The sequence below is a fragment of the Heptranchias perlo genome, chromosome 38 (genome assembly GCF_035084215.1).
Source record: "Heptranchias perlo isolate sHepPer1 chromosome 38, sHepPer1.hap1, whole genome shotgun sequence".
NCBI classification, from domain to species: domain Eukaryota; kingdom Metazoa; phylum Chordata; class Chondrichthyes; order Hexanchiformes; family Hexanchidae; genus Heptranchias; species Heptranchias perlo.
In genome coordinates, this window is record NC_090362.1 from 7,887,265 (window position 1) to 7,907,869 (window position 20,605).

Consider the following 20,605-nt stretch of genomic DNA (forward strand, 5'->3'; position numbering starts at 1 on the left):
ACTGTGTGTACCAAGGGAGTGAATGTTTAGGGTGGTGGATGGGGTGCCAATCAAGCGGGCTGCTTTGTCCTGGATGGTGTCGAGCTTCTTGAGTGTTGTTGGAGCTACACTCATCCAGGCAAGTGGAGAGTATTCCATCACACTCCTGACTTGTGCCTTGTAGATGGTGGAAAGGCTTTGGGGAGTCAGGAGGTGAGTCACTCGCCGCAGAATACCCAGCCTCTGACCTGCTCTTGTAGCCACAGTATTTATATGGCTGGTCCAGTTAAGTTTCTGGTCAATGGTGACCCCCATGATGTTGATGGTGGGGGATTCGGCGATGGTAATGCTGTTGAAAGTCAAGGGGAGGTGGTTAGACTCTCTCTTGTTGGAGATGGTCATTGCCTGGCACTTGTCTGGCGCAAATGTTACTAGCCACTTATGAGCCCAAGCCTGGATGTTGTCCAGGTCTTGCTGCATGCGGGCTTGGACTGCTTCATTATTTGAGGGGTTGCGAATGGAACTGAACACTGTGCAATCATCAGCGAACATCCCCATTTCTGACATTGATGAAGCAGCTGAAGATGGTTGGGCCTAGGACACTGCCCTGAGGAACTCCTGCAGCAATGCTCTGATTGGTCTCCAACAACCACTGCCATCTTCCTTTGTGCTAGGTATGACTCCAGCCACTGGAGAGTTTTCCCCCTGATTCCCATTGACTTCCAGGGCTCCTTGGTGCCATACTCGGTCAAATGCTGCCTTGATGTCAAGGGCAATCACTCTCACCTCACCTCTGGAATTCAGCTCTTTTGTCCATGTTTGGACCAAGGCTGTAATGAGGTCTCGAGCCGAATGGTCCTGGCGGAACCCAAACTGAGCAGCAGTGAGCAGGTTATTGGTGAGTAAGTGCCGCTTGATAGCACTGTCAACGACACCTTCCATCACTTTGCTGATGATTGAGAGTAGACTGATGGGGCGGTAATTGGCCGCATTGGATTTGTCCTGCATTTTGTGGACAATATGAATGCAAGTCTTTTAAAGGCAGCAGGATAATGGAGGCAAGAATAATCCCCCAAATGTTTGGGACACACCTCCTTTAAATATATAACCCGCACCCAGTTACCAAGCTAACAGCCGACATTAGCCCCATCTCCTCCCAGCAATAGCCTTCTGTGATGGCTTCAAAGGGGAACTGAATCTCCCTTCTCCCTCCCATCCCTGCTGTCCCCCCCACCATCTCCTGGATAGGCGGAGCTGCACTGAGACATCCAGACCAATCTTGAGAGTGAGCAAATGGTCATCGACAGCTTCAAAGAAACTGACAGAAAATTTGACCGCAAACGAAGTTATCCTGACTACAGGCCTTCTGACACATGAAGGGTTCACTGGAAGTGTAACGGGAATGGGTTTTGTCATAACTTAAGCTGCAGTTATAGTCAATGTTCTCACTTTTACTGCAGGGTAGAAACCTGAAGTGGACACAGAAGCACAGTTTACAGCAGTGGCGGATTCAGAAAGGGGATTTGAGTTGATTTGTTTTCTAGCAGAGTCTGGGAGCAAAGACCCTCAGAATGCTTTGATTTTTGATACTTTATTTGGTGCTTTTTTTCAAAGCCTATTGTAATTCTGCATTTCAAGCCCAAAATAATTTCTCCTGGAAGTTTACAGATATTTTGAAGATGGGGGGGGGGGAGAAAAAAGTGTTTGTAAGGAGTTCGATACAACTTTACAGGGCCTAGCTTATTTCATAACAATAATTTGTCAGCTTTTCCAACAAACAATTGACTAGACATTAATGGGCTTACTGTCGCACATGCTCCTGTTCTGCGTTTCCGTGGATTGGGGATATTCTGATTTTTAAAAGCCATAAGTATAAGATAGTCACTAATGAATCCAATAAGGAATTCAGAAGAAACTTCCTGAAAGACAAAAAGAAAGATCTTGCATTTATATAGCGACTCAGGATGTCCCAAAGTGCTTTACAGCCAATTAATTATTTTTTATGAAGTGAAGTCACTGTTATAATGTAGGAAACACGGCAGCAAATTTGCGCACAGCAAGAAACATAGAAACGTAGAAAATAGGAGCAGGAGTAGGCCATTCGGCCCTTCGAGCCTGCTGCGCCATTCAGTATGATCATGGCTGATCCTCTATCTCAATACCATATTCCCACTCTCTCCCCATACCCCTTGATGCCTTTTGTGTCTAGAAATCTATCCAGCTCCTTCTTAAATATATTCAGTGACTTGGCCTCCACAGCCTTCTGTGGTAGAGAATTCCACAGGTTCACCACCCTCTGAGTAAAGAAATTTCTCCTCATCTCAGACCTAAATGTCCTACCCCGTATCCTGAGACTGTGACCCCTCGTTCTGGACTCCCCCAGTCAGGGGAAACATCCTCCCTGCATCCAGTCTGTCCAGCCCTGTCAAGGAACCCACAAAAGCACTGTGATAATGACATTTACTCAGAGAGTGGTGAGAATGTGGAACTTGCTACCACATGGAGTGGTTATGGTGAATAGCATAGATGCATTTAAGGGGAAGCGAGATTAGTATATGAGGGAGAAAGGAATAGAAGGTTATGCCGATAGGGTGAGATGAAGTCTGGTGGGAGGAGGCTCGTGTGGAGCATAAACACCGACATCGACCTGTTGGGCTGAATGGCCTGTTTCTGTGCTGTAAAATTCTATGTAATTTTTAAGCAGTTCCTGGAGGGATGAGGCAGATTCATCGTCATGGAAACAAAATCTTCGAACCGGCTTCTGGTGAAGGGGTCCAGCCAGACTTCTCCCCCGTTTTTCGATGCTGATCAGCCTCTTGGCGCATTTCAAACTTAGACTGTTTTCAAAAAGAAATCTTTAAACCCGAGGTTTGAAATTGAAATAGCGACAAACTCAGTGCATTGGTCTGATCTTCCTCTCCACCATACGAGCGGAGGCTTTAACCCACTTAATATTCGCGGGTTCACACCGCCATTAAAATAACAGCCGGAGAAATACTACATGAACGCTTTAAACGCCCTCTGAGATTTTGGCCAGCTGTAATTTCTGGCCTACATTGCTGTTTTGAACCTCTCACCAACAATAACTACTTGCATTTATATAGCGCCTTTAAAGTAGTAAAACCTCTTCTCCCTGTAGAAGAAGGCGGCTCACCACCACCTCAAGGGCAATTAGGGATAGGCAATAAACGCTGACCTTGCCAGCGACGCCCACATCTCATGAACGAATAAAGAAAAACACTTCAAATTCTCTCCCCTTTTCCAGTCTCCCTGTGCCATGCACCATTCTCAAGGCCTTTGCTCGGTGGTACAGAGTGGTCCAGGGTAACCTACTCTGCAATGTTCTCTCCCTCCCTGTGTGGAAGCATCTAGAATCCACTTGGTATCTCTCCCAGTAGCATCAGATAGCAAGAATTTGTTGTATGGGGAAAGTGAAGGTGTGAACTTGTGTCCCACTGCCCCCTGGCACAGCAGGCTACACCACTTTGCCCTTCTTTATTTACTTTCAGATTTTATACTGAACAAGGTCCAGCAACGCCTCGATTCCAGTCGTTGTTTTCAAATCCCTCCATGGCCTCGCCCCTCTCTATCTCTGTAATCTCCTCCAGCCCTACCACCCTCCGCGATCTCTGCACGCCTCCAATTCTGGCCTCTTGCGCATCCCCGATTTTCATCTCTCTACCATTGGCGGCTGTGCCTTCAGCTGCCTAGGCCCTAATCTCTGAAATTCCCTCCCTATATCTCTCCACCTCTCCTCCTTTTAAGACGCTCTTTAAAACCCACCTGATTGACCAAGCTTTTGGTCACCTGACCGAATATCGCCTCGTGGCTCGGTGTCAGATTGTGTTTTACTATGTCAAAGGCGCTATATAAATGCAAGTTGTTTGTTGTTTTGGAGCAGGTTCAGAGTTCAAGTTTTTTGATACTCTCTCTGCTTTAAAACAGATCCACAAACGTCTTCAGTGACAAATTCACACATTGGCCACCATTTTGAATTATCCCAACTCTTCAGGTTTGTGTAATTGGAATTTATTTAACCTGAAACTCCAGAGTACCAGCTGCCTTTAAAGGGCTGCTGTTTTGGTGGAAAAGATGATTTGTCAATTCTGGTTATTTATGAAATACACGATACAGGGCAATGTACTGAGAACATGCACAAATTTATCAACATCAAGATGAAAGTAAGACTTTGCTGGTTTCCTCCTTCCGTGATATCGATTCTGTCACACATGCACCGTCCTTGTAATTGATCCCGATCTGCACTGTTTTTGGGGTGGGTAAAGTGGCCTGTCGAAGGTAGAATAAGGTAGGTGGACAGGCACAAAGCCGGTGGGTGGAGATCCACTGGGACAGGGTTTTCACCGTTTATTGCCCCATCCAGTTTCCTGACTGTGTTCTCTAATTGCTCCAGAAGTACCTGCCAGTTTGCAGCTGATTATATTAAAAGTTGGGCCCAGCTCACATCATGTAGCTGTCCACACAATTTCCTGGCATTTGCACCGGGACAGTGCTCAGTCCTCGACCTGCTTGGAGAAGATGGGTAACTCGGCTGTTAAGGGGCAAAGTTTGGGAAGTGGATTTGAAGAGAAATTTGCAGCAGAACTTTGAAGCTATTTCTGACCCCTAGAATCATAGAATCCTACAGCACAGAAGGAGGCCATTCGGCCCATTGTGCCTGTGCGGCTTTTTGAAAGAGAATTAGCCCCACTTCCCCATAGCCCTGCAAATGTTTCCCCCTTCAAGTATTTATCCAATTCCCTTTTGAAAGTTACTGTTGAATCTGCTTCCACTGCCCTTCCAGGCAGCGCATTCCGGATCATCATAACGCACTGTGTAAATGAATTTCTCCTCATCTCCCCCCTGGCTTTTTTGCCAATTACCTTAAATCTGCGTCCTCTGGTTATCGACCCTCTTTCCAGTGGAAACAGTTTCTCCCTATCGACTCGATCAAAACCCCTCTCAATTTACTTCATCCTTTTGTTTTGTTTCTTTCCTGTGTCAACTTAGTTGGTCAAAAGGCTTTGTGCCAAGTGTTTTGGAACTGCCATTTTGTTTGACATGCCCCATGGAGTTGGAGATTGGGCTTCCCAATGGGAATTCCCCATATGGTTTCTGGAGGAAAAAGAGAGGGGTAATGGAGGGTTTGCCGGGAGGTCAGGTGGCACCAGAGGCTGAAAGTGCCCAGCTGTTGGTGCCCTCCCGCCCGAATTGACGCACCCACCTGACAATGAGCACCTGGAAACAGCTCCAGAGGCTCCGGGTCAGTGGAGAGTTGGAGCAGAGTGGTGCTACCGCCTCTGGCTAACGTGCAGCTAAGGGCTGGCAGTGCCGATGGCAGAAACTGTCAGCCGTGCCCTCTGCCCCCTTCGTGGCATGGCGTGGTAACACTGCCTTAAGGGGAGGGTGTGCTTGAGTCACCTTCCCTGCCACCTTCCCTGCTACCAGTCAACACCAGCTCCACTTCAGCAGCCACCAAACAAGGGTTCGAGTGTTGCGTTGCTCCCATCACTTGGTGATTGTACCTTTTGCAAAGCCTGAAATATACATTAAAAATGTTAGCCTTTATAAAGACTGCCAACATTTTTGCCCATATGCAACCACTTACCTTTAAGTGGCCACAGCCCTTTAAATTTCCTCCCTCCCTCTTTTTCTGGTGAGCTCCCCAGACCAGATCTGATACGTGCTGGGAGCTCACCCACACCGAGTACCTGAAGCTAACCCTTGGAAATCAGGCAGGTGGGTGCAACTAACACAGGGCCCGATCGGAAAATTTACCCTTGTGAGTCTCTGCCTTCATTTGGATGACTCATTAATATTGAAGGGTTTTCCCCACTTGTGCGAACGATTTAATAAATTGGACTTGCTGTTTCTGGCGTTCTCACTGTCATTCTACATTTGTCACTGAATGTGTGTCTGTTACAAGGCATGAATCACTCGGCTGATGTATGTGGGTTGGCAGAGACTGTAATGGGAGTCTATTAAAGAGTGAAGTGAGGTTAGGGACCGGCAGAGCTGGAGGTGACACAGCAATTTAGTTTATTTCATTTTCCACACAATTATTCTTCAGCTCTTCCCTGCCTTGGACACGCACTGATACCCATCTGATCCACCGGTAACCGTTCGCTGTTAATAAATACCACACCATGTCGCGGTTAGAGACACAGTCCAGGGGATGTGTTTTGTGGGGAAATGCCTGGCTTCTGTAGGGCAGCATCCAACTCCCCACCGTTTCACACACACACTGTACCCCATCCAACTCCCCCACCCTTTCACACACACACTGTACCCCATCCAATTCCCCCACCCTTTCACACAGAGACACTGTACCCCATCCAATTCCCCCACCCTTTCACACACACACACTGTACCCCATCCAACTCCCCCACCCTTTCACACACACACTGTACCCCATCCAACTCCCCCACCCTTTCACACACACACTGTACCCCATCCAATTCCCCCACCCTTTCACACAGAGACACTGTACCCCATCCAACTCCCCCACCCTTTCACACACACACTGTACCCCATCCAATTCCCCCACCCTTTCACACAGAGACACTGTACCCCATCCAACTCCCCACCCTATGACACAGACACTGTACCCCATCCAACTCCCCACCCTATGACACAGACACTGTACCCCATCCAATTCCCCCACCCTTTCACACACACACTGTACCCCATCCAACTCCCCACCCTTTCACACAGAGACACTGTACCCCATCCAACTCCCCCACCCTTTCACACACACACTGTACCCCATCCAACTCCCCCACCCTTTCACACAGAGACACTGTACCCCATCCAATTCCCCCACCCTTTCACACACAGACACTGTACCCCATCCAATTCCCCCACCCTTTCACACACACACACTGTACCCCATCCAATTCCCCCACCCTTTCACACACAGACACTGTACCCCATCCAATTCCCCCACCCTTTCACACACAGACACTGTACCCCATCCAATTCCCCCACCCTTTCACACACAGACACTGTACCCCATCCAATTCCCCACCCTTTCACAGAGACACTGACAACCAGACCTCAGCTGGTGTTACAAGGATGCAAAGTATCTCTCAGATTCACAATGCCAGTCATTCTGAGGGATGTTGGAATGTGTGACAAGAGACTGGCGGCTGAAATGTTTTGGCGGCGGTGTAAACCAGCCTCACAAACCATGGCTATCTACATTGCAGTACAAAGCCTCAGGAACGTTTCCCACCCCCACCCCCCACCTCTCAAGAGGTAGCATTATCCATAGTCTGCAAGGTTACAGACAGGGAAAGAGTTATGACTACCTTCAGGCGTTTCCCAGGGAGAGGGGTTCAGCACAAAACCCATCTCTGATCAGGCAGAAGTGGAGTAACGGGTTCCAAATTTATTGACCAGCCTCAGGGATAAAGAAGACAAATACGATAATGGAGTTGTTGACTAATCATCAATCAGACTCTATCAATTAGTCTACAACAGACCCAGACATGAGGTGAGGACAATCCCCAGCGGTGGAGAGTTTTGGGAACTAGAGGTCCAAAGTCAGCTGTTCCTCCCAAGCATCCCTCAAGTTGGTACATTCTTCCACATCTGGGAGTTACATAATGATCCAGTATGAATGTAATGTATTTCTCCATCTCCCAGCTCTGCTGCTTTCTTCAGTAACCTTGAAGGATTACCAGGACTGGGGTCCGTGCAGGGTGCTTGGGAAATTATTGGAGACCAGTCAGGTCACTATTGGTAGGTTTGGTACCCGGAGATTACTATTGGCGTGTGACGCACTTCCATCCTGGACATGGGGGCGGCGGGGGTAGCGTTTATGGAGGACGCGACAACATGGCAGTGTGAAATCCTGAGGTTACTCTGGAGGGGGAGCAGTTCTCGTCTTTATCCTCCTCATTCTGTGTCACTTTTGAATGCCCGGTGAACAGATACTGCCAGTGGGTGGGGGTGGGATGACGTTGCAGAGCTGGGATCGTCCAGTAAGACTTTCATAGGTATGGGATGGGATTGGAGGAGATTAATAAATCTTGTGTCCTATGGGGAATTCCAATGATTGGAATACTTTGTCCTCAGCCCTTTGCCCTTTACCCCTTGTAGTTCAGTTATCAGTTGTGACCTTGGTTATTCTTCAAGGTTACTGAAGAAAGCAGCAGAGCTGGGAGATGGAGAAATACATTACATTCATACTGGATCATTATGCAACTACCAGATGTGGAAGAATGTAACAATCTGAGAGATGCTCGGGAGGAACAGCTGACTTTGGACCTCTAGTTCCCAAAACTCTCCACCACTGGGGATTGTCCTCACCTCATATCTGGGTCTGTTGTAGACTAATTGTAGAGACTGATTGATGATTAGTCAACAACTCAATTATCATATCGTCAGGATGGTAGAAGGCAAACTAGATGGACCTTGGGCTATTTTCGACCAGCAATTCCTATGTTCCTATGATTGGGCTGCCGGAAGGTGAAGCTTTGGCTCCCCCCACCCCTGAGGAAGGGGAGGGTGAAGGTTTGTATATAAGCAACAGCCAGGAAGTTGTGGGCAGAGAGAGGTGAAGTGCTATTCCAGTTGCTGGCTTGTATTGTGATCACCTGTCGTCATTAAATACCCTCTTCTACGTACATGACTATATTTGGAGCTTTGTCTGGGAGAATGTGAAGGCTGTGATATCCAGCATTAATGTGGGACTTCACACTCGGTAACAACTGGAGAATCCTGAGGGAGAAGGGGGAGGTCAACTCAATGCGGGGGGGTCATTTTGACTTTGTGCGATAGTGTAAGAGGGGTGATAGCGGCCGGTTTTACATCTCTCCCCATTGATTCAATGGAAATAAACTCGGGGAGAGATGTTAAACGGGCTGCCGATTCGCTATCTCCCCTCTTACACTATCGCACAAAGTCAAACTGACCCCACATTGAGAAACTTTCTTCTGTTATGAGACAACGGGGGTAATTTTGACTTTGTGCGATAACGTAAAACAGGTGATTGAAAATCGGCAGCCAGTTTTACATCTCTACCCATTGACTTCAGGAAGTTTTTCAGTGTCCGGTCTGGTGCTCCTTGTTCTTCTCCCCCCTCAGAGAGCTTATTTCCAATGATAGGCCCGACCCTGCTGGTGTTCCACCTCTCCCCTGTAGTGAGTGCGGCGATCCGTATTTCTACATGGAGGGGAGAAGGTGACCGGCAACGTCTGGCAATGTGCTTCTGAGGCTGGCCGTTGGTCGTGCTTTCGATCTGAGCCCTCACCTAAAGCTGGAGTGCGGTGCTGTGGTTTTCTCCCCACTCCTCAGTGCGGTTCTGACAGCAGATGACCGCTCTGTGCGGCTGAGTTCGGACGATTAAATTCCTGAGAAGTCCAGAAACTAATGTGGTTTTCACTTTTCCCAGACACGATGACCTGAAGGAGATGCTGGACAGTAATAAGGACTCACTGAAGCTGGAGGCAATGAAGAGGATTGTAGCGGTGAGTCTGATATCTAACAGAGGCATTAATGATTAGTGGAAAATTGATCTTAACCAGCACCCTATTGGGGTCCATTTTATTGTATCCAGTATTCAGGGAATTGAGTGCCCTCTAGATTTCAGTTGTATTTTGGTTTCGTAGGATGGGCTGTAATACACTCGTGGAATGACATGGTTTGCAATATTTTGGAGCTAAAGGAACATTTGAATTTGGCAGTGTGGTGACCCCACATCCATGATGGAATTATGTCCACAGCTTTTACAGGACAGATTCCCGATTTCACCTGTTGTGGTGGGAGGCTGTGCGGGGGCACTGAGAGGGATAAATATTGGCCAGGACACCTGGGAGAACTCCCCTAGCTCTCCTTCGAAATAGCGTCGGGGCCTCGGTTTATTGCCTCATCAGAAAGACGGCACCTCCGACAGTGCAGCACTCTCTCAACCCGGGGTGAAACGCTGCTTGTGTTGCTTGGATATTTCCAGCCAGCACAGGAGGAGGCGATGTGGATGAATGTGGCCGACCTGTGCTGTGATGGCTGACTATAAACCACAGCAACAATACTGGCCAATCAGAGCAATGTTAATTCAAAAGATGGCGCTGAGTACATTGTTAGCATTGAGAAGACTATACGGGGATTGGAATTGTCTGCGCATAAGAACATAAGAAATAGGAGCAGGAGTAGGCCGTACGGCCCCTCGAGCCTGCTCCGCAATTCAATAAGATCATGGCTGATCATCGACCTCAACTCCACTTTCCCGCCCGATCCCCATGTCCCTTGATTCCCCTAGAGTTCAAAAATCTTATCGATCTGTCCAGGCATGTCCTGGTACCCGAGGCAGTCCATGGTTCAAACATAAAGTGACTCACATCAGTGGCCCATGGAGGTGAGACAGCAGACGTCTACAGTCTGTAAAAAGTGGATGGTAGGAAAGAATTGGAAACTTAAATTGTTTTAAAATCTTCCTTATAAACAGTTTGTTTGCTGTGAAAAGCTGGTGGATCGACCAGGCAGACTGGCAAAGAAGTGTTTTGTTAAAAAGCTTAGTGTGGTTAATGTTTCTCTCCCGGGTAGAATTTCCAGAGGATCTCCCAGTGGTGCCAGATCGGTAGAAACTCTGAAGGGCATAAGTGACTGTTCAGACCATTTCTCCTGAGCTTTTGCTGATCTTCCACCAGAGGTACAACAGGAGCTCACGTGAACCCCCGCAGAAATTCCAGGCCTTCGTCTCTGTCCCACTTTCTCTTTCTCTTTTTCTCACTCTCTCACTCTGAGCATGACAATATCCCACATGTCTCCACATCTCTCTCACTCATTCTCTCTTTCTTTCTCTCTCACTCACTCACTCATTCTCTCTTTTCTCTCTCTCTCTCTCTCTCTCTCTCTCTCATATTCATTCTCTCTCTCTCTTTCTCTCTCTCTCTCACTCTCACTCATTCATTCTCTCTCTCTCTCGCACTCATTCTCTCTCTCTCACTCATTCTCTCTCTCTCACTCATTCTCTCTCTCTCACTCATTCTCTCTCTCTCACTCATTCTCTCTCTCTCATTCTCTCTTCCCGCCCCCCCAGTGAGGGATGCACAAGAGGCCATAGTTGTAGGAACGGAGAGTCTGGGGGTGGGGGGAGGCCATGAAGAGATTTAAACATGAGGAAAAGGTTAACAGAGTGGCTTCCCACCAGCAGTGCAGACCCGCCGAATCACTCCATATAACTTTTGCTGGTCATTGTGGCTGTTTGATGGAAGACTCGCTGAACCCATACCTCTCTCTCGAAAGAGGAGTAAGGCAAGTTTGTCCATGGTTAGCCATCCAACTCAATGTCTTCGTTGATGATTTGGTGGATGAGGTGACCTCGGAGTATCTGTCCTGGGCATTTCCGAGAGAATTTGTTGGTGCTCCTTTTCACGGATAGGATTGTGATTTTGACAGACTCGCAGGGGGATCTAGTGTGGTTTACTCACCATCTTAAAGAAGGGGCCAACCAGTGGGATATGGGCCGGTGACCCTATGCACAGGTCGAGGGGATCTCAAAGTATTGATTGGAAGAAACAAAGGCCATCTGACCCGATTATTGATTCGTTTCAGTACCTGGAGATCCTGAACACAGGCTTTCAGGACCAACCAATAGGGAGAATAAGCATAACAACAGCAACTTGCATTTATATAGCGCCTTTAATGGAGAAAACATTCCCAAGGTGCTTCACAGGGACGTAATCAGACATAAATGGACGCTATGACAAAGAAGGAGATGTTAGGAGGGGTGACCAAAGGCTTGGTCAAAGAGATGGATTGTTAGAGGAGAGGGAGTTGGATACGTGGAGGGTTTAGGAAGGGGAATTCCACAACGTGGGGCCTCGGCAGCTGAAGGCATGGTCACTAGTGGTGAGGCAGATAGTTTCCCCGTCTTTTTTATCAATGGCAGCAAAGTGCCAGTGCCGATCAATCTCGTTATGTGTAAGATGCGTTGAAATGTTTATCCTGCACGGTTGTAACAGAGGCCCCTGTCTGTGGAATCCGGGGCTGTTTATTGCTTGCGTCGTTACTGCACCATTCAGAGATGGCAGATGCACACAGGGTGGGTCTGCTGTGTTATAGTCACTGGGTGTTACTGCTGATGGAAGGAAAAACCAAGCCAATTGTAATTTGTAGCAACTACTTTATTTTAATGTTTAATACCTCACCCTTCCAGAATCAATTATTTTTGGATTCAAAGGCCGAATTATAGTTGACTCCGAAATACTGATGTAAAAAATGATGAAGGCACAGATTGTGAGGCCTCTTTGTTTCTTCCTTGAGCCATGTGCCCAGCCAAGGGGAAAGCAGACAATCTACACCAGGGCCTCTGCCATCGTATCCCACCCTATTAGGAGATGTACCAGCAAGGTCTTGGGCTGACTCATTTTCCGATTGAGTGTCATTACAGAGTCACAAGTTTACACAGGCAATTCCCATTACAATGGAAAAATTTCACAGGAAGTACGTGCAGACACGTATTGTTTCAGACAGACAGACCCTCCCTCTAAGGAAGGGTTTTGCCACTATTTGGTGGTGTTATCTAATGGCTTGGCTTAAGTTGGGACGTGGGAAAGTGGCCTGTGAGCCCGTGTTCAGTCGCACCGTCTACGCTTCCCCACCGACGCAACACCCCGATGACATGAGATAATGTCGACCGATCTCATTTCCCACCCGTTTCCCGTAAGTGACTCCTCGCCTCGGATCCTGTGAGATTCCTGTGTGATGGCGACCGCTCGTTAGTGGGGCTGTGCCAGAATGCCAGCTGCAGCTCACAGCTGGTGGGGACGGAGAAAGAACCTGTTAAATATTTATCGGAGGTGTGGATGTCAGTCCCCAGCCCTGCGCCTACTCCATTATTTACACCAAATTATACCGGGTTTTATTTATTTATTTACTAATTAGCTCCCGCCATGATGCGCAAACAGAATCAAGAGTTCATTCCACTCCCTATCAGCAATCCTCCCAGACAAGAACTTCTTTTGGGCATGAAAGAGGGCCATAAAACTCCAAGTCCTAACGCCTAAAGTTAAAACGCAATTCGATTGTGCATGGATGGTACCTTAGCTTCTCGGCACAAATAATGAATATTTATGTTGAGTTGTAATGTGATATTGACAGTAGCTTTGCCTTGTAACTGTTACAGGTAACATTTCCCTGGGTTTATGAATGGCTGCCCATGAGGGCCCAATTCTCCACTGTTTTATGATCCTTTATCTCTCCCTCTCTCTCGATATGTATGCGCAAACTTCCTTTCAACTCTTTCCAGTCTAAATTCCTGTGTCCATGTTTATAATGGAGGCTACCTCTGTAAACTGGCCGCCCTATAATTACACCATCCTGCCTGTGGAGACACCACTGTGCTGGCAAGTTTCCACAGGTATTTTCATTATAAATGTGGACATAAACATTTATAATGAAAATATGTATTAGGGAAAAAAGGACAGAATATATGATTTTAAAATGCGGACTGATTTACATCTGTGCACATTGGTTCAATGACTCTCTGTCCTCTATTCTGCTTCGCCTGAAGGCTCTGTTTGATCTTGATTCCCTGTGAGTTGTGCCACGGGAGTGTGACTGGTATTAGATTATAAATATTGTCCACGCGTGCACTTCCTGTTGTCACAATTTTCGAGTAACACTTTTTTCTGTCACTGTTTTGAAGTAAACGGCCCTGAATATAACGGGGAAGGGATTGTGCTGAGTCACTGTACTTCTGAATCTTTGCCCGCAACCTTACAAGGCGGAACTGTGCTTCCTTGTCTGATTCGGGACTCGGTGTGATACTCCGGTGGGATGAGGCAGATCAGCCTTCAGATGGGCCTCACCCAAAGCGGCCTAGATCGCCAAATCTGTTCTTAAATTCAATCAAGATCAAGCCTTGAGTCAGAAGGTTGTGGGTTCAAGTCCCATTCCCAGGGACATGAGCACATCACCTCGGCTGATGTTTCAGTGCACTGGTGAGGGAGTGCTGCCCTGTTGGAGTTGCCGTCTTTCAGATGAGATGTTAAACCGAGGCCCCATCTGCCCTCTCGGGTGGATATAAAAGTTCCCATGGCATTCTTTGAAGAAGAGCGGGGGAGTTCCCTGGTCAACGTTTATCCCTCAACCAACGTTACTAACAGCAGATGACCTGGTCATTATCACGTTGCTGTTTGCGGGACCTTGCTGTGCGCAGATTGGCTGCCGTGTTTCCTTTTCAACAGTGGCTACACTTCAAAAGTACTTAATTGGCTGTGAAACACTTGGGAGCATCCTGAGGTTGTGAAAGGTGCTATATAAATGCAAGTTTATTCTTTGCTGTGAAACAGAAAATGTTCACTGATTAAAAGGGACACTTGGCCTGTGAGAGAAGTGTTTGCTATGTATTGGTTGATCTGTTGGACTGACTGACTCGGTGATTGTACCTGTTGTAAATGAAGAATTCTGGTGTTATTTTTCAGTCGATACGTGAAGAATATATTTCATTTAAAAAAAAAATAGTTTCTCTTCGATTTGGGCCTTTTGCAGATGACGCTGTGAAATGTAGTTTATAAAAGGCCGATTAAAAATATCCCAGTGAGCTCGTCTACAGACAAGAAGGATTTCAATTTCATCAGATGATTCATTTTAATGTTATTTTATGTATTTGTCCAACCCCACTCCACTTACGCCCTAAACTTACGGTTATAAAAATAGGTCTAAGTGCAAATGAAACACTGGAAACCAAGTGTCGGCTTGGCTAAGCTGTAGCACTCACCTCTGAGTCAGGAACTTGTGACTTCAAGTGTCATTACGGACTTGAACATGTAATCCTGGCTGACAGATCGGTGCAGTACCGAGGGAGCACTGCATTGCCGGGGGTGCTGTCTTTTGGATCAGACGTTAAACCAAATTCCAGGGGACGCATTTCTGGAAAAGAAACGCAGTGAGTTCTGCCAGTGTCCTAACCAACATTTATCCCTAAAAATACAACGAATCTGGTCACTCACTCATTTGCTGTTTGTGGGACCTTGCTGTGCACAAATTAGCTGCTGCATTTGCCCACATAACAGTGAATGCGCTTCAAACGTAACCCACTGGTTGTAAAGTGCTTTAGGACATCCTGAGGACGTGATGAAGTGCTGAAGAAAAGTAAATAATTTCTTCTGTACATATTGTCAAATTGAACAACAGAATGAATCAATGGGGACAGATCTTCGGGTGCAGTGCTGAGGGAGTGCTGCACTGTCTGAGGAGCCACCTTTTGGATGAGATGTTAAACCAAGGCCTGTTCTCCCTGTTGGATGTAAAACATCCCACTGCACTATTCAGGGCTGGATTTTGACGACGTGGACACACTCCTCCAAACGAGTAGTAATCCTAATCCCATGTGCTCACCCTGTTCCCGTATCCCTTTATCCCTCTTTCCCTCAACCACCTACCTATCGTGTTCTTAAAAGTTGACCTGGTCTCTGCTTCAGTCACTAACTCTGGTAGTGCATTCCACACCCTCTGTTTTTTAAAAAAAAGAAAAAGATTTCTCCTGCTCTTGATCCTAAATCTCTTGCATTAACCGTGTATCTTTGTCCCCTTATTGCAGACTCATCAAACTCTGTTTCTATCTACCCCTGTCTCATCCCTTCATAATTTTGAACACCTCTGTCAAATCACCCCATAATCTCCTCTTGTTTTAATGAAAACGGCCCCGAGATTTGAAACGAGAGTTGGGGTTCTGACCGTGCCACCCAGACCAGTATTTAATACACACGCAGCTCTTGAGGAAAGAAAGACCCTACGTTTGATTCCTGGTCTGTTCTGAATTAGCTTATAACCAGGACATCACTGCGTTCCTATAGTTGGCCTCTGTATCCTGATTAGGGAGGGGGAAAAGAGGACTCGGGTTCTCGCTCATGACCATTATTCACCGAGGCCTTGAGGAGCTCCGGACTTGAGTTTTAGAAGGGCTGAGAAGGGACGACCGAAGGGCTGGGGGAGGTGAGGAGTTGCACAGTTTTGAGATGGTGGAGGAGAATCAGTTAGAGTCAGAGGCTGTGTGATGAGCCTTGAGTTTAGCACGAGTGAGGATTCGAGGGAGGAGGAAGAGACCGAGGGTCATGTGACTGAGATACTGGACAGCTGGCAGCAGCTTTGGGGCTGTGGGGTTAATTCCACAATCTTCCACTCCCAGCGAGAAAGATGCTTTCGAAGTCAGCGCAGGTCGGAGATGGTTATAATACTTTAGCCCCTGATTCTCTGACCCTGCTGACGTACAAGAGGTTATTTCGTGATCCTTTGCGTGTTCACGAGTCCTTGTATTCAGGGGAGAAAATCTGAAGGCACATTGAATGAAAAAAGTGTCAATAAAGTAAAATGCTGTTTCTGATGTTTTTTGAAGGACATCAATCACAAGATGTGAGTCTCAGCAGCTAAAGTCACACTTGGTCAAAACTCGGAAAGCGTAGACCTGTAGTAACAGCAAATGGGAGCTGAATCAGGACCTTGTGTCCTCTTTTAATAAGAAATTACTTTACACAAACGTGTTGACTGATGACTTGCACATTCACTCTTCAAGGTCTTCAACTTCGAAAATGGCTCTAAACAGATTGCCTTTGACTGCCTGATTGTAATGGCGGTGGTAACCCATTAAAATGGTGGACTTGATTTTTAATGGAGTTCGGGGGGGAGGGGGTGTGGTGGGAGGTGAGACTGCCTCAATTTTAAGCTATTTTTCTTCAAACACCCCTGATTTTTCTCATGATGCATAACATCTGTGGCCGGGTTTGTGGGGGAGACCAGCTACCCATTCCAGGTGACCCACCCAGATCTCTGCCACACCGTTACTGGGTGTTTAGAGCCCATGAGATGGACCTAGGAGCGACTGCCCCTTTTGACACTTCCTTCCACCCCCTGCCCGCGCCCCCCCCCCCTCCAAAGTGCCTGACCGCCCCTCCACATCTCCTCACACTCAGTCTGGGAGAGAATCGTGACACAAATCCATGGCATAGCAGAGTGGGGCTGCAGCATTGGACACGACCTGTTGACCCGATATTCAAGGTGCCCATTGTTAGATGGGTAACACTGTAACATGTTCATATGGGTCTCCGCCATGTTTTGTAGATTAATGGACCTTTGCTCATCCATGGACTCCGACGATGCCAACCGTCTGATTCATTTCCGCTCTCAACTAGCTCAGGAGCGTCTAAGCTTTTGCCTTTACGGACCACATAGGCGTGTATCGCGGAGCTTCCGGGGGTGGGGAGAAGCCTGAGATAAACTTTATCTCGAGCCGCTGATACGAGCAGATCTTTGTGTGTTCGGATTTAGGATTTATCCACCAATGCATCTAAAATCAGGCCCATCCAAACCTCCTCAAAATTCAAACAGGGCAAACCACCAATAATAAGAAATAAAAGCACAAAAGAAAGTCATGCATTTCCATAGCACCTTTCGTGGCCTCAGGACGTCCCAAAGTGCTTTACAGCCAATGAAGTATTCTTTTTGATATGTAGTCACTATTGTAAAGAGGACTTGAGTTGGATTGCCAGGGCTTGGGGACTGTTTGTGACCCTCGGGCTGCAGGTTGAACACCCTGATCTCGCATGTATAATGTCACCATTCCTCGACAGCGATAGTAATGGGTTGCGTGCTTATTATTTTGCTTGCAGATGATCGCCAGAGGAAAGAATACCTCCGAGCTCTTCCCTGCAGTGGTGAAGAACGTTGCCTGCAAAAACATCGAGGTAAGCAAAGCTTCTCATCTCCTTCGTGAACAGGATGGGATATCCAGGAGGAGCCTCCCAAAGCACACCAGTCAAATGAGGGGTACAGTAGTGTAGTGGTTATGTTACTGGACTAATAATCCAGAGAATGTGAATGGAAATCAATTAGAATTCAGTTCTAAGTAAAAATCTGGTATCTGTAAAAGTGACCATGAGTGTCGTAAAACCCAATTGGTTCACTAATGTCCTTTAGGGAAGGAAATCTGCCGTCCTTCTCCGGTCTGGGCCGATATGTGACTCCAGTCCCACACCAATGTGGTTGACTCTTAACTGCCTTCTGAAGTAGCCTAGCAAGACACTCAGTTGTATCAAACTGCTAGAAGGCCCACCACCACCTTCTCAGGGCAACCAGGGATGGGCTACAAATGCCAGCCTTGCGACACTCGCATCCCCAGAATTAATTTTTTTTAAAAGGTGTGTCCATGATGCACATGGGTGGTGTCCCAATACTTCATTGTAATCTTCATCATCCTCTGCCCAGTGCTTGTATCTGTCACTATAAAACTTTACCTCCACTTGCTCTTTTGTACTCATGGCTATCACTCACCCACTGCTCCCTCACCAAACTCGGGCACCAAGCCAGAACCTCACAAAACCGTGAGATTTGGCTCACTGCAACAGGCAGGGGTTTGTACTGACCGACAGGCCCGCACTGACCGACAGGCCCGCACTGACCGACAGGCCCGCACTGACCCGCTCCAGCACCGACCCGTACTCCCCTCGCCTTACGCCCCCTGTAAGTGCCGCTCCTCTCTGGGACGTCCATTCGTGAAATGAACGCGTACGTTCCTACTTCATACACACCGGATTGTTATAAAAACCCAACTGGTCCACCGCTGATGGGAGCCTGCCAACCTTCCTGCTCTGGCCTACACGTAACTCCAGTCCCGCACTTATCACTCTCCCAAGCGTAGTTGGTTGTAGAAACAATCGCTGCAAAACTAACGCCACTGAGGGAGTGCCGTCACCACGCAGACTGCAGCCGTTCAAGGAGGCCCAACGGCACCTTCTCGGCAACCAGGGGAAGAGCAATAAATGCGGCCTTGCCAGCGACATCCCGAGAACAAATCAAACAAAAAAAAAACCCTTTGCCAGTGCATTAAACCTACACCACAGACACTGTTGATGAGGGGTGAAAGCTAACCTGGTGAAGGGGTAAAGGGGAGGTGGGCAATCGGGAAATTCTTGGACGTGAATTGAATCCCTTTGCCAGTTTGGTGTCTGGTCTTTGCTACTCACGCTGTCCCTCGCAGGTGAAGAAGTTGGTTTACGTTTACCTGGTCCGATACGCAGAAGAGCAGCAGGATCTGGCCTTGCTCTCCATCAGCACCTTCCAGAGGGGGTTAAAGGTCAGTACTCCCAAGTATTCCAGTGATTGTTATTTGACGTTACCTGTGACAGTTCGTCTCTCTGTTAAACAGCAGGCTGGTGTCTGAGTCATTTTTTCTGGTGCACTCGACGCAGTAATGGTCCCCAGTAAGACGCACCAGAATAATGCTTGGGGGAGATATTGACCTGGGAGTAATCATTGCATTGTCACCGTGTGACGTGCTTTACAGGCAAACTAGTCTGAACTAATTATCTACACTTTCCTGCAGTTGGATTGCAACTGGTCTCCTTGCCTTTCACTGTGAAGAGAAGCCTCACAGTTTCAGACTGGTCTTTATCTCAGTGCAAATGACAGAATCAATCTCGAAAATGGGAGAAGCACGGCAGAAAAGGAGAAGTTGTATCAAGCTCTGGTCAGACCGCATCTGGAGTAACTGCGTTCAGTTCTGGGCACCTCAGGAAGGATAAATTGGCCTTGGAGGGGGTGCAGCGCAGATTCACCAGAATGATACTGGGGCTAAAAGGGTTAAATTATGAGGGCAGGCTGCATAGACTAGGCTTGTAATCCCCTGGGTATGGAAGATTAAGGGGTGATCGAATTGAGGTGTTTAAGATGATTAAAGGATTTGATAGGGTAGAGAGAGAGAAACTATTTCCTCTGGGGGAGTCCAGAACAAGGGGGCATAACCTTAAAATTGGAGCTAGGCCGTTCGGGGGTGATGTCAGGAAGCACTTCTTCACACAAAGGGCAGTGGAAATCTGGAACTCTCTCCCCCAAGAAGCTGTTGAGGCTGGGGGTCAATTGAAAATTTCAGAACTGAGATTGATAGATTTTTGTTAGGCAAGGGTATTAAGGGTTACGGAACCAAGGCGGGTAAGTGGAATTGAATGGCGGAACAGGCTCGAGGGGCTGAATGGCCGGCTCCTGATCCTCTGCTTTTTATGTTCGAGGTAACTTAGTGGGGAAGAAATGCTGAAGTGATGTCAGAGGGAGAATGAAATAGTCTGTCTTGAATGGACAAGCCGCGTGTAGCTTCGAGGTAAGGATAGCGATCTGTTATGGACCCTCCTGCCCCAGCCAGGGTAAGGATGAAGACAACACTGTCTATGATGAAATGCAAAAGGCTTGATCCTGACAATAACGTGATCATCACGGGTGACTTCAGTAACCCGACAGAAAGTGGGAATTTCCAATGGATGTGGGGCTTGGGAATAGGAATCAGTACATGACTGCCCCTTGATCCAACGCACTAAGGACTCGACTAGGAGTACCGTGAGCATGACCAGGTTCCCCTGAGCATCGGGACAGCATTTATAACCGAGAGCCTTTGGGAACCAGTAAAGGTTCATGATGATCTGGAAATCATCACAGCTGAGGATGAAGATTAAAAACGTCCCAAGGGAAGGAATTAAATGAGAGGTATCACTGAAAGGGGCATCTCAGCTGAGGAAAATTGGAACACGTTTATCTAAAATGGATGAGGATTTTGACAGGTTTCGGCGTGAGGTAGGGCTGGGGGCCGGTGATGTTGCGGAGGTGGAAGTAAGCGGTTTAGGATAGGATGTGGAGTTTG

The 20,605-nt window shown here is 47.4% G+C and overlaps 1 protein-coding gene across 3 annotated transcripts in view; it reads left to right on the forward strand.

The window, feature by feature from the left end:
- The window catches only part of LOC137304701 (AP-3 complex subunit beta-2), a 100,023-nt gene that overhangs the window by 12,959 nt on the left and 66,459 nt on the right, over window positions 1-20,605 (forward strand). For all 3 annotated transcript variants that reach the window (XM_067973366.1, XM_067973367.1, XM_067973368.1), the window contains exons 2-4: window positions 9,374-9,449; window positions 17,589-17,663; window positions 18,956-19,051. In XM_067973366.1, coding sequence (XP_067829467.1) covers window positions 9,374-9,449; window positions 17,589-17,663; window positions 18,956-19,051 — 247 coding nt within the window. The remainder of the gene's footprint in view (window positions 1-9,373; window positions 9,450-17,588; window positions 17,664-18,955; window positions 19,052-20,605) is intronic.